The sequence below is a fragment of the Lutra lutra genome, chromosome 3, assembly GCF_902655055.1.
Source record: "Lutra lutra chromosome 3, mLutLut1.2, whole genome shotgun sequence".
NCBI classification, from domain to species: domain Eukaryota; kingdom Metazoa; phylum Chordata; class Mammalia; order Carnivora; family Mustelidae; genus Lutra; species Lutra lutra.
This window is the reverse complement of record NC_062280.1, coordinates 2,166,867-2,181,245: the sequence shown is the minus strand read 5'-3', so window position 1 is coordinate 2,181,245 and position 14,379 is coordinate 2,166,867. Positions and strand designations below refer to the sequence as shown.

Here is a 14,379-nt window from a genome sequence, read left to right as displayed (position 1 = left end):
TTCCCTCTCCACACCAAGGACATAATTCCCAGACCTCTGGCTGCCACATAATTGTCAAAAGAACAACGTCAGAACGCAGTCTGGTGGACTGAATCGCTCCTTTTTTGTTGAGAAACAACTTAAGACTCTTAGGCTTTTAATTTTTTAAAAGCAGTATATGGAGCATAACAAGCTCATTTGGTATAAATGGCTTTTGGTGTCATTGAGTTTCTGGACAATTTCTTCTTTGTAGCCTGTACCTAGTCCTGCCATCTAAAAAGTTTCCCTGAGGGGAAGCCCTGACTCATGGATGCTCATTTTAGCTACAGAGAATTGTCTAATCCAATGCAAACAGTCATCTGTGTTTTAAGATTTATTAGGCTTAATAACAATGGATTAATGGTTAAGAAAGAGAGAATAAATTTAAACATGCAAACATAGAAATTTAAGAAAAGGAATGAACTTCTGATGCATGCGATAGCATGGGATGAAATCACAGAACCAGACAAAAAAGGCTACATACTTTTAAATTTTATTTATATAATATTATGGAAAGGCAAGTCTCTAGGGATGAAAATCAGATCAGTGGTGCCAGGGATGGGGATGGGAGAATATTGACTCAATATGGAGGAACTTTGGGGGGCAAGAGAATATCCTTTAGATTGTGATGATGGTTACATAATTGTACACATTTGTCAAAACTCAAAGAACTATACACCTAAAAATGTGAATTTTGCTCTATTTAAAGCATGCCTTGAGACACCTGCTGGCTCAATCAGTAGAACATGAGATGATTCCAGGTTGTGAGTTCAAGCCCAGCATGGGATGTAGAGATTACTTAAAAATAAAAATAAAAATAAAAATAAAAATAAAACTTAAAAAAAAGAAAAGAAATAAAGCATGCTTTAATAAACATAATATAAAAGAAAAAAAAATGAGGGAATTACTAGAGCATACTGTGGTAGATAATTCAACTTCCTTCTAATGACCTTAGAATTTATGTAAATTTTAACAGTTTAATTTTATTTTATTAAGAATTTTTATTGATGGGGTGCCTGGGTCGCTCAGTGGGTTAAGCCTCTGCCTTCAGCTCAGGTCATGATGCCAGGGTCCTGGAGTCGAGCCCCATATCGGGCTCTCTGCTCAGCAGGCATCCTTCTTCCTCCTCTCTCCCTCTCTGCCTGCCTCTCTGCCTGCTTGTGATCTCTGTCTGTCAAATAAATAACTAAAATCTTTTTTTAAAAAAGAATTTTTATCGAAGTATTGCTGACATACAGTGTTATATTGGTTCAGGTGTGCAACCTAGTGAGTTGACAATTCTATTACACAATGCTCACCCTAGTGAGTGCAGTTACCATAAGCCACCATATACCATTATTCACAATATTATTGCTTATACTCCCCATATGTACTTTTTATCCCAGTGACAAGCTTATTCTATAACTGGAAGTTTGTACCACTTAATCTCCTGTATCTGTTTATCTATTTTACCTATCCCTCAAATATCCTTCCCTCTGGCAACTGCCAGTTCCTTATATTTATGATTCTGTTTCTGTTTTATTTCTTCATTTGTTTTGTTTGTTTTTTTTTAGATTCCACATGTAAGTGAAATCACATAGTATTTGTCTTTCTCTGTCTGAGTTATTTCACTTAGCCTAACATCCTCGAGGTCCACCCATGTTGTCACAAATAGCAAGATTTAATTTTTTATGGCTGAGTAATATTCCACTGTATACATATTAATGGTAAATTTTAAACTGATCATAAGTTGTGTTTTTTAAAAGAAGCACTAATGCTGTTACTTGTTTTTATTTAACCAGAACATATATAATAATATTACCTTTATGCCAGACATTGTCTAAGCACTTTTCAAATATCAACCTATTTAATCCTCAGAATGACCCGGTGAGGCAGGCAGGGTTATTATTCTCATCATGCAGACAAGGAGACTAAGCTGCAGGAGGACATGCAGGTTCTCCATAGTCATGCGGCCTGTCGGTGGCGGGCCAGGATATGAACTCTGGCCGGCTTCCAAGTCTGTGCTAGAACCACTACTTTAGTGTTACTATTATTATTATTTTAATTTTTTTCTAGCTTTATTGTGGCATGATTGATGAATAAAATTATGTATACTTAAGGTGTAGAAAATGATTTGATATATATGTATATTGTGAAATAAGAACCATAATCAAGTTAATTAACAACCATCATCTCACGTAATTACCTTTGTGTGTGTATGGTAAGAAAATTTAAGATCTACTCTTTTAGCGAATTTCTATGCTGTCACCATGCTGTATGTAAGACCTCCAGTTTGTGACCTTTTTGATATTGCTTTTCTAGTTAGTAAAATTTGAATTATAGTTTAATTATCATGAGGTCCAATGGATTGAGTGCTAGGACTTGGAAGCCTATCTTTGAGACTCTTGTTTGCATTGTGTAACTCCTGAAAAGTCACTAACCTCTCTGAATCCCGGTGTAAATGGAACTAATCATCCTGACCATATTACTTTACTGGGTTATTGTGGGTCTCAAAGACTAGATGTGTACTCAAACAGTACACAGAGAAGAGGGTGCCACAGAAGCTAATATTATTTACCAGATCACTTATGATTTTGTCTCACAGGACTCTTCATAACTTCTAAATGTGAGTGTCGATTGCCTCAGGAGATAGTATTTGGGAGTGTAAAATCGGAAATTTTTCTCAAAATATGACTTATTCTGAAACATATCTAGATTAAAATGAAAATTTATAATTTAAGAAGTGAACAATTTCTAATAAAAAATTATTTCTAATTATGCTTATATGTAGAAAGATATTTTTTAGTACAAATACTCAGCTAGAGGTAACCTATATTTACAAAATTTGGATATAGATAGAATTTGTAATTAAGTTCATTGGTTCATATATTTGTTTACTTGAAAAAATATTATGCTAAATGCATTCCAAGGGATTCTCCCAGTATTGTCCATCGGTGATGGAGTTTAAGATAAGGAAATAAACATCATATCATTTCTTTGAACCTCAACTCCTTGTTACAAGAAGACTATGCAGCCAGAGTTCTAAACCTGGATCTGGTAATTCCTTGATGTATGACACAGTTACCTATCTTTGAGCCTCAATTTCCTTTCTTCATCTGTAAAACAGGGAAAATAATATCACTTATCCCATAGCATCAATTTAAGGATTAAGTGAATTAATACACATAAAATGCTTACATAGCATTTGACACATGGTCAACACTTAATACAATTTACCCCTTACTACTCTTGTTATGGTTACTATTTCCACAGTAGCTTTCTGCCAGAAAGAGAGTGTATTCGTAATACACAGGCTTTTTCTGCTCAGAAATTACGGTGATGCTGTCTCATAGCATGAATGTGTGGAGACGCATCTCATCTGTTCAGTGAGCTTCTTCAACTCCATTACCAGTTTCTTTTCCTAGCCAAGATAGTTATTTCACCAGGATCATCATTTTTCTAGTCCCCTGGGTTGGGTCTTAGAGTCATTTTTATTTGGGCTCACCGCCACTTCTGTCATGGCCTTTCGGTCATCAGTTCTACTGATTCTCTATCAAATGACATGCGTTCAACCAATAACTATTGGGCAAATGTGAATAACCAAACAGTGTCTGTAATCCCCGGCGGCTTTCAGTCCAGCAGGGGAAGTAGACATACCCACGGCGTGCGATGTTAGCGGTGTCCGCACAGAACATGCCCAGAAGCCCTAGGAAGGAAGAGCCGGGGTTTGTCTGTGTGAAGTTGGGCTGGTAAAACGTAAGCTTTGGCAGCTCTGTCATTCTCTTAGTTGGCAGAGATGTCCTCCTCAATCTTTCCCTTTACCTAAGTTCTCAGTGACTGTATTTCCAAAACTTTCTGGACTCCCCCTGCTTCTTTCTGTTTTCACTGCCTTTCTCGACTTCGAACCACCATCATGTCTCTTTGGAGTAGAAGTTCTGCCTTACTTGCGTTCTCACTTCCCTTCTTGCCTTGGTAGGATACGTTTCTTGTAAACTATTCATACTATTTAAAAATCAGCACATTAGAGTACATTATTCCAATGAGAATCCTTTCCCATTGCATTTAGGGGGGAAAAAAATCTAAACTCCTCTCCATGACTTTACTAACCGACCTTAACCGGAAAGGGCTTTCTTCCTATTCTAGCCCATTCAAAGCTCTTTCCTATATATGGTAGGAGAATAATGGCCTTCCAAAGATACCCATGTTTTAATCTTCAGAAACTGTGAACGTGTTACTTTTCACGTCAAGAAGGATTTTGCAGATGTGATTAAAGATCTTGAGATGGGAGAAATTATCCTGGATTTTACAGGTGGAACCAATCAAGTCACATGTGTCGTCAAAGAAACGTGTGGCCGCAAAAAATAACGTCAGCTGAGGCTATGTTGCTGGCTTTGAAATGGATGAAAGAGGCTGTGAGAATGTGATTGACCCCTGGAAGTTTAAAAGGGCAAAGAAATAGATTCTCCCCTAAAGCCTCTATAAAGGAGCGCAGGCCTGCTGTCACCTTGATTTTAGCCCAGTGAGACCCAGGCTGGTGACTAACAAAACGGTAAGATATTACATTGTATTGTTGTAAATGACTAAGCTTGTGATAATTTTTAGGACAACTATAGAAAAGTAATATATCATTCCAGGCCACTTGCACTTGCCGTTCCTGCTTGGAATGCCATTTTCTCCCAGTTCTCTGGGGATTGATACTTTCTCAAATTTTAGGTCTCTGATTCACTGCTGCCTCTTTCAGTGGGTCTGCCCTGATGGCCCTAATCTGTGGCATTCTTCCCAGTACCAACTCCTGAACGACCCTAGACCAACACACTGTTTACCTCCTTCTTGGCATCTTACTATCTGGAATGACCTGTCTGCGTGCTTGTTCACGTCTTCCCTGCTGTTTTCCACTCACGGTTGGAAGCTCCACCGCGTCAGGGACGGTGTTAGTGTTGTTCGCAGGCGCGTCCTTAGCTCCTTGAGTAGAACCTGGCAAGTAATAGGCATCCAACAAAGACTTGTTGAGTAAGGGAATGGATTAGACCAGGGACGTGGCGATTTCAGGCAAGTCAGAGCCTGAGCAGAGCTCTGAGGTGTGAACTTCCTTATGTGCCTGGGGTAAAAAGTCCATGTTTCCAATGGCTGAAGCCAAAAGAGGAAAGCAGAAAGAGATGGAAATCAAGAAACAGGCATTTTCCTTTTCCTTCTCCCTTCCTCTCCTCCGCCACCTCCTCCCCTTTTTCTTCTTTTAAAATATCATATAACTGTGTCGTGTAAGTACTTGGGAGTTAATAGTTTTTTAGGAAAGGAAAAGTAATTGAGTGAAGAAATGCATAACAAAATCAACAAGACTTGGCCATCAGTTGGATGTAGGTTGAGGGAGGAGAAAGGGTGTCTTCCTATGTTCCTAATCTTTGGGACTAGAGTAATGGTGACAGTGTTAATGCATATAAAGAACAGTGAGAGATAATGGTTTCATTTTGGATTCCTTGAGTTTCACGGACTTGTCCAGAGAAAGATGTTCAAAACAGACACTTAGAAACACAAGTCTGCAGATCTGCAACTGAGGAGGAAAGTCTTGACTGGAAACCATGAGCATGTGAACGGAAGTAACAACCAGGGCTCTAACAGTTAATACAGCCCAAGAGAATGGGCAAGGACGGGAGAATGCCGATGGGACAAGGCTGGAAAACACAATAACTCTCTGAGAGAATTAGAAAAGGAAGTTTGGACAGAAAAGGGGGGTATAAGAGAAGTTTGTGGGGCCAGGAAGTCTTGGGAGGACAGAGTTTCCGTAAGAAGGGAGTAGTCAGAGTATCAAATACTACGGGGAGAAAAGACGGAAGGTCTTCAGGTTTCTCGATGTCTCTTGCGGTGCCGGTGATGATGTTCTAATGAAGACAGTCAAGTGTACCTGGGAGTTAAGAAGTAGAAGGAAAAAAGGAAACTAGAGAAGATGAGTAGTTCAGGGGAATCTTTGGGTTTTTTTTTTTTTTTCTTTTTTTGAGGATAGATTGGAGGACACAGAGTAACGTCCTGAAGGGCACGTGAAGGGATGGACAAAGAGTACAGAGGGAAGAACCGACCCTGAAGGTGCTGAGGCATCTTTTCTTTGGAGACTGGAAATACTGGTGTTCGGCCGATCTAAGAGCTAGGAGGTGAGAATACTCACTTTGGAGTCAGCACTTCTGAAACAGAACCTAAGTGTAAGTCTACCACTTGGTAGCTGAGCAAACTTGAGCCAGTAAGCTCCTTTGAATCTTTACATATGATTCAAGGAAAATTATAAATAACTTTCAGGGTTGCTATGAAAGTGGATTTGGTACAGACTTACCCAGGAGGCAGGCATTTTTCTAAGATGTACACTTGGGAGGAGCTTATTGAAATTGTGATGGGCTTCTGAGCTCCTCACTTAAGCACTAAGGCCTGGGATTAGTTCAGGGACTGAGGAGTGGTTGGGTCTGCTCTGCTGAATGCAACCACATCTATGAAACCAACACACCTGGTCAACACCTGTGTACGTGCTACTCTTTTCCGAGTTATAACGTAGGATCCTAAAGCTGATCATAGAGGAAAAGCCCAAGTCACAAAGCTCATGAAGAAAAGCTAATTTATCACAGCTGTCCTGAAAATATTTGCTGTGTCCCTATCACACCACATGCTTTTGGTCTGACAGGAAGAAGAGGCTGAAACTGGAGGGGACCATGAGAGATTGAATTGTGTTCTTAATCTTTCTTATAAAAGTGAAAAATTTAACTGAGAGGGACAGGGTTACAGCTGCTTGGAAAGTTGGTCCCCCTCTGGAATACATCTCCAGAGATTCTAGCTCCAAGCTAAAAATTCAAAGGTTCTTGGATTTCCTCTATAAAAAGTGATAGTGTATTACTTACCTAATCGCACTCTATCATATCTCCTTTCTCTGAGTTTCTGTTGGGGTTAATACACCCACACATGTTTATACGCTCCAGCTTATGTTTCTTTGTTTCACGTGAATTTATTTTTTTAGCATCTACATGTGTACCTTAAAGGCAACGGGCATGGCTTACACTTCTTTTGGGTCGTTGTCTCCCTCAGTGCTTAGTGTTGTGCAAGGTGCCTGACCGCTGTTGAGTTACTGGAGACCGCAGACGGCCCTGTTTTGGATAGTGTATCCATTCCAGGTGGAGTCAAGATAGCAAATGTATTGGATTACGTAGAACATTCTGAGGTCATTAAGTTCTTGGCGAGGCATGAGAAGTGGCCCAAAGTTTATGAATATTGCTGGTAAATGGCTTGTGTCACTGGGACTGTCACAGTCCCTGAAAACTAATGTGGGAATAATAACACCACCATGTCCTCTTATGTAGCTCTTTGTAATTTGGAATTTAGTTAATAGCATATTCCTCGTTTTAGTGTCACTAAACCCTGCACACAGGTCAGGGCAAAGCCCTTTTCTCAAATGAGCAAATAGGAGTGCCTAGAGATAAAGGAGTTCATGTTTACGAAGTTGGTAAGTGGCAGAGCCATTGTTGGAAGTGAGGCTTCCTGCACTGGAGTGTGGTAGACCTCCCATCCCTTCACAGGGACAAAGCAGACCAGTTTTCAATAGAATAAAACTTTCTGGGACAAGAGGGACCTGCAGATGTGTTCCCATAAACGAGAGATGTGGAGAAACCCAGAGATGGTCTTAAAGTATGACACATCCCAAATTTATTTGTCTGAAACAGTCCCTTCACCTGGACTTGACTTGGGCACAATTTTAATCGTCCCCTTCCAGAATCTGGGAAAAAAACCAAAATCTGGCAAGGAGATGAGACTACGTCCTCTTCAGTCAAAAGAAAGTGTTAAAATTCGATCCTTTGCAAGTGTAAGGTGGACAAGAGACCTGGATGATCTAGACACCAAAATCGAGCCTACAAGGCTGTATTTCCTCCCTAATGTCTTTTTCAGCTTATAGGGAAAAAGTGAAGGGGCGTGTGTCTAGGGAAGGATTAGGGAGGGGGGAATAGAACTATTTTCTTCTAACAGTCTGTCTTTAAAAAAAAAAAAGAAGAAGAAGAAGAAAAGAGAAAAAGAACTAAACGTTTGTTTCTGTGATTAAGCGCCCATTTCTGTTTAAAACATAAACGGAGCAGGGACAGTTGGAGGCTCAGAGACACAGAGAGGCGCGCTCTGATTTGGCTGTTTACCATCAATCAGACCGTTGCTTGGCAGACACTGGATAGTTATGAGCCTGAACAAGCTGAAAAGGGGCAGGAAGAGAAGTGGAGGCTGCATTCTTCCTATTTAAAGCTGCATCGCTTGAAAAAAGTTTTCTCAGACTGTGCTGGAGCTGGTGCTGGGAAGGGGTTTGCAGAGGCTGCCCCGCCAGAGCTGAGAGAGCCGAGGCCGGCTTCATGGTGCTCCCAGAACCTTAGATCACTTCTCGCTCCCAGGAGGACCTGCATGCCTAGCACTTCGACGAGATGGCACACCGGCTGCAAGCAACCCCTCTCCTCCTTCTGACTGTTTTATTAGGGCGGCTTGTCTCAGCGAGAGCCCAGGACGAAGGCGAGGACGGTGAGCTTGCGGCCGTTTGCTCTGCTAGTGCTGTTTCCTGTGGGTTTGGGACTGGGGGATGCTCAGCCCGGGGGAGGGAGAGGGCGCGGGGGCACTTGCAGTGGGGAGTGGGGCCGGGGCGGGCAGAGGTGCACCTGGGAGCGGCTGGAGGACCATCAGATTATCTGCAGACCCCGACGCCCGGGGCAGAGGACAGCACCGGGTACTTCTGCCAAAGTCCAGGCAGAGTCCTTTCAGCTGCAAGGGGAGGGGGAGACATTTGAAAGGAAAGCAGAGCACTTGAAATGGAGCCCTGAAGGCAGGGTCACCAGAGGGGCTCTGTCCTTGGGGCAGGGTGCCGTCCTCCTTGCAGGGGACCTCAGGCCGCACAATTCTTTGTGTGGAAGGACCTCTGTGGCCACTCGATGACTGACTCCTCTTTGTCTCGGGCCTGGCTCTCCTCCCTTCGCAGACCTTTCCTTCTGTCCCTTCCCACTTGGGATCTTAAAACCGCTTCTGCTGACCCAGAGCAGGTCTCGCTTACCTCCCCGTGACAGAGGCTGAACGAAGCCAGATCCCTGGGACTGTGTCCCCTCCCGGCTGCACCATCAGGACAGGGGTTCCCTGCCAGAGGGCGGAAGGCAGCACCGGCTGCCTCGCCTGCCTCGCGGATGAAGCATCTATCATGGAGCATTTGCAGGGACATTATCCTTTAGATGCAAGTTTCTTGTCTTTTTCTCTATTGTAAGACGAACCTTGCCTGTTACCAGTTTTTTTTTCCCTATGCAGTTTGCTCCTCTGAGGGCTGGGTTGTGTGGTCTGCCTAAGCAAAATGCCTGGCGGCTATAAAATGTAAGAAAATACGTAATTTGGTTCCACTGATTATTAAGTCCTTGTTCTCCAGACATGTTCTTTTTCATAATAGGCCATTATAGATTTTCACGACTATTTAACATCAAACTCAAGCTTTTACAACTTAGCACATGTGAACTTTTCGGTTACCGTCTTTCACAGATACTTTCGTGCTTATAGATATGCAGATATATGCATACATCTTTGTATATATTTTTTAATACCTACTTCTGTGTCTTTTTGCTCTGAAGATGGTCATAAAATTAGTCTAGAGGCCACAAGTTCTAAGAATCATTTTCACAGTGAAAATAAGAATGTGAGATGAAGACCCAACAATCTGTCCAGAGTCCCATAGAGGGGGCACTTCCAAAAACTTGAAACTTTTTATGTTACTTTTTATGTTTTCAAAAATGAGGCAATTTACAAAAGGTCAAACTCTTGAGTTTCTTTGTATTGGTGTGAAAAACGTGGAAGGGTGGATTGGTTGGAAGGGTGGGGAAAATACTTGGGAGCTAGAAGTCAGGAAAGGGAGAGAAAAAACAAAGAAAAATTACAATAGAAACAGCAAATCTAATTACTAAGGGGACAGTTCACTCCCCTCCCCCACCAAAACAATCAACAACTTTAAAACTTAATACAGCATTCCTTGTTAATATTTTAAAACAACTTTTACAAAGTGTGACAATAATTGAGCATGGGAATAAACGAAAGGGCTGTCTCGTAGGGTGTATGGAATCGGCCACTTGTTAACAGAATTCCCCAAGTCGCTGTAATGACTCTGTAGGTGCTTCTGAAAAATAAAGAGAGCTTATTTTTTCTCATTATTAATTTACACAAATGTTAGAAATCTGTTATTTGGTGCAAAACTGCCCCATCTGCATACCAACCTCTCTTCCCCCAGCGCAACCAAAGAGCACAGCAACTGGAATCCCAAATATCAGATTTTATAGAAATAGAGTAATTCCTTGCATTCACATCACAAAAAATAAATCCCTCTGTATTATTACTCTACCTAGGAGAGTATATGTGATAAAAATTCAATGGCGAAAGAAAGTAGTATGGCCCTAATTAAAGGTGATCTGGAAAAGAATTCCAGAATCCAGTATACTGAGTTCCGTGACTTGGACTGACTCACGCGCATATTTTGGTTTCAGTTACATTGAATGGATACTTGGCAGTACTCTATTTCCCCTGTTCAGGCTTGACACGAGCTTAATAAACATGTTAGAGTTTTGAAACTCCATGTGATTTTAAATTCAGGGAATAGTAAGTTCAGGTAAATGCTTTAAACTAAAGAACTAAGGTACACATGCAAAACAAGTATATTTTTCAAATTTTAGCTATAACTAAGTCATATAATGTGCTATTGACTTTGCATACAAATATGTCCCCTTTGAAATGGAAAGACACGTTATCACATGTAAGTGGATATTTACACACTTTCATATTTTTCTTTTTAATACTTCAAGGTGTATCTCTCATCTGTTTGACTGTGGTTATTTACCGGAAATGTAAACATAAGCCTAGTGCCTGCCTGATAGAAATACTTATGAACAATGAGGTAAAAGTAAGTAAATCAAGTCTTAGGCCTTTTAGGTCCAAACATTGCTACTTATTAGTAAATTCTAAGAACTGAAAAAAATAAAATAAAATAAATTCCTAAGAACTGAAAGGAAGTTGGGCTAACATTAATTGAAACTCTTAAGTAACCAGAATCATAGTTAGAATGACAAAATCAGATTTTGATGAGTTTTTGGGCATGTGTGTTTGTGATGGTGGTGGTAGGGAGCTTTAAAAAGGTTTCCCATTTGTTTTTTTTTGTACGAGAAAATACTATTGCATTTATAATAATTGTTATATTCCTAAACAAAGTTCTAACACCTACTGAGTTACACACATTCTTGCTATTAGAAACGGGCAGACTTAATCTTAGAAAATCATCTTTGGTGTGAATCATTGATTTCAGCAACAGAGAAGTAACGGAGAGGAGAAAAGGTGCCAAAATGTACCATTTTATTTCCGGAGGCCCGGCAGGTGCCATAAACAAGTGGAGCGAGTAAGTGGTTGTGCATCGGTAGGGAATGGTGGGCGTGTGGAGAGCTGAAGATGCCTCCCCCTTTAAGACATTCAAAACTAACGTTTTCAGAAAGCACTGCATAAGCCAAATGCCATATGTCTGAGTGCCAAGTTTGGCTCATGGACCATAAATCTGGAACCCTCTTGTTGTAACCCTACACTGATATCCTGGACCCAAGCCAACTTCCGATTACTAAGAGATGAGGGGCTGACAGTCCTTTTTATATCAAGGTCTCTTGCATTTTATTATGCTGTATCTGCCATTTATCTCATCATTAAAATACAAATTCGAAGACACAAATGCTTATTGCTCAGCCTTACTTGGATCAGACCACTTTAAAGGAAGTAGAGAATATGAATACGTAGCTTAAGATACTTGACCACTCATAAATTGTTTTTAACTCATTACTGATAAAATAGATACTTTGGATTGTGTAGGACATGCAAACTTTTACAGTGGGTGTTTTATTCGTGGTTCAGCTGCATCTAACAGAAAGCAATAGTTTAAATTTTTTTTCCTATTTTTAAAAGAAGCTTGTAGTTAAGTAGTGAAAGCCTGGTATATTAGCTTTACAAAGTCATCAAAGACTCAATCTCTTTCTAGTTCTTTACTCTCATATCCCTAGGGTATAATCCTTGAGTGATGGTCCTAGGTGGCTGCTGGAGTTCCAGCCATTACATTTACTTTCCAGGCATTTGAATAGAGAATGAGAGACAAAGGTGGTGATCCTCTCTTTTTTCATGGAGACAATTAGGCCTTCATTCCATTTCAACTTATAGTGGCTGGAATTTAGTCATATAGGCACACAAAGCTACAAGGGCAGCTAGGGAATGTAGTGTTTTAGCTAGGTGGCACTAGCTGTGTACACTACTGAATAGAGTTATGTTATGAAGGATATGAAAGACAGAATAGCTGTTAGGAAGCAACTCTAGTCCCAAACACAAGGAGTGTCAGTCACTTTCAGTGGAACAAGCCTTCTAATTTCAATGGGCAGGATATAGTTGTGTGATCAGATCTACCCTGGTTATTGTTCACTCCTGAGTAGTGTGTGAGACTAAGATCATTGGAAGGCACTGATATGAGCCTGCAATTCTTTGCTTCCTGATTCTGTCCAGATAAATTTAGAAGTACCTGTAACTTTTACCCAAACTAAACTGAGGCTTTACTTTGAAGAGTGTATCTCTCTCTATACATGTAGACTGTAGATCGAGAGATAAAGACAATATTTTATTTTGAAGAGAGGAAAGAACATGGGGGGAAGGGCAGAGAAAGAGGGGGTGGAGAGTCTTTCAAGCAGACTCAGCCCTGAGCCTCAGAGCCTGATATGTGGCTCAGCATCAGGACCCCGAGATCACGACCTGAGCCGAAACCAAGAATCAGCCACAGTCAACAGACTGTGCCACCCAGGTGCCTCGATACAGATAATTGTTTTATAAATACAAATACGTATTTTTATAAATACAAATAAATGCAAATATTTGTCTTTTTATAAAGACAAATACAATATATGCTTTGACCATGACTCTTTGGGTTAGTGGGTAAACAATCCACAGGTCCACGTTGAGCAGGCTGTGTGGTCATCTGAAGAGCTTGTTACCAATATGGATTCTGGGCTCTTCTCCTTTCCAGATACCCAACTTAGCAGGTTTGGATGGGATTTGGGAAGCTCTCTAGGTGGTTCTGATTTGTGTTGGTGAACCACTGTGTTACATCTCTGCCTAACGCTCTTGATCTTGATGTGGACCAGTTAGGTTCTTGTTCCAAGACGACACAGCTGTGACTTGGTGGTAACTTGCTACTCCCAGTGATTCCCTTCAGTTACAGGTCTGCCTAATTAAAGTTCATAGATAAACCACTGCAGATTCACTGTCATTTCTGGAAAAATAACTCAATGCCCAAATCCCACTCATAGTGGCTTATGTAAATCGTTCTACTATACAGTGGATGCATGTTATTAAAATATATTTTAATAGGTGAATATAGAGTTTTCATTTTCTCTCTTTTGCTTCATATTTTTCATACTTTTAGCACTGTCACTACAGACCTACAATTCATGGGGTTGATCATTCCAGAAATGCCCATAATGCTGGAAATGAGGTAAAAACAGAAAGAGAAAGCTTTGTTTTGAGGAGCTGGGACTTACAAGATTGGAATCATGTTAAACTATGGTCACAGGAAGAAAACTATTTAATCAATGTACTCCTACTTGAAGGACAATCCATACATCATCACTTGGTCTTTTATTACGTTTATAAAATGTTTAAAAGTCAGTCATTTTTTGACCTACCATTTTTTGCTCTGAGGTCACATTGCAAAATTTAGATTTACATATGAGATATGTAGTAATGGTAAGGGAAAAGTCTAAAATTATTAGTTATTAAGTGATTCATTATATAAATTTGACCAAGTTGTATAAATTTATATAAAATAATGGAGTTGGGAAGATACTCACAATTCAGCTTTTCTCTTGATTACTTTCCATGTAAATTTCATCTAAGTTTCCTGTAAGACTGTTGAATCATGATAGTCAGTATTTTTAAAAGTATCTACTTTTGGCATTTGCTGGAGGGAGCAGACTATCCTATGGAAAATTTTGCCTTAAAATTGTAGCCACATTGCAACCTTAGTGTTTTTATGATAGTTTATTGAAATGTTCAAAACTAAGCCCTTCAGAAGAAATCAAGGTGTTTTCATCTTATACTGTGAATATATTCTCTAAGGAACAGTGTGTAAGAGAAATCCCACTAGTGGTAAGTGATTAGTGGGATTCTGATAGCGTAAGATTCTTCTTATCCACATGCCTTCTACAGAGAAAGTAGGAACGTCAACAATATTAATGAATTAACGTGTCCCTGTAGCTCTGTGATGTAATGTTCAAACTCAAAAATGTTTTTGTTTTTTTTTTTCAAACTCAAAAATGTTTACATGCTTTTTTTTTTTTTTTTTTTAAT

At 40.1% G+C, this 14,379-nt stretch overlaps 1 protein-coding gene across 1 annotated transcript in view; it reads left to right on the top strand.

The window, feature by feature from the left end:
- The first annotated feature begins 8,153 nt into the window (after positions 1 to 8,153).
- The window catches only part of COL5A2 (collagen type V alpha 2 chain), a 138,341-nt gene continuing 132,115 nt past the window's right edge, over positions 8,154 to 14,379 (top strand). The window contains exon 1 of the mRNA XM_047720551.1: positions 8,154 to 8,520. Within this exon, the coding sequence (XP_047576507.1) occupies positions 8,427 to 8,520 (94 nt within the window). The 5' untranslated portion in view covers positions 8,154 to 8,426. The remainder of the gene's footprint in view (positions 8,521 to 14,379) is intronic.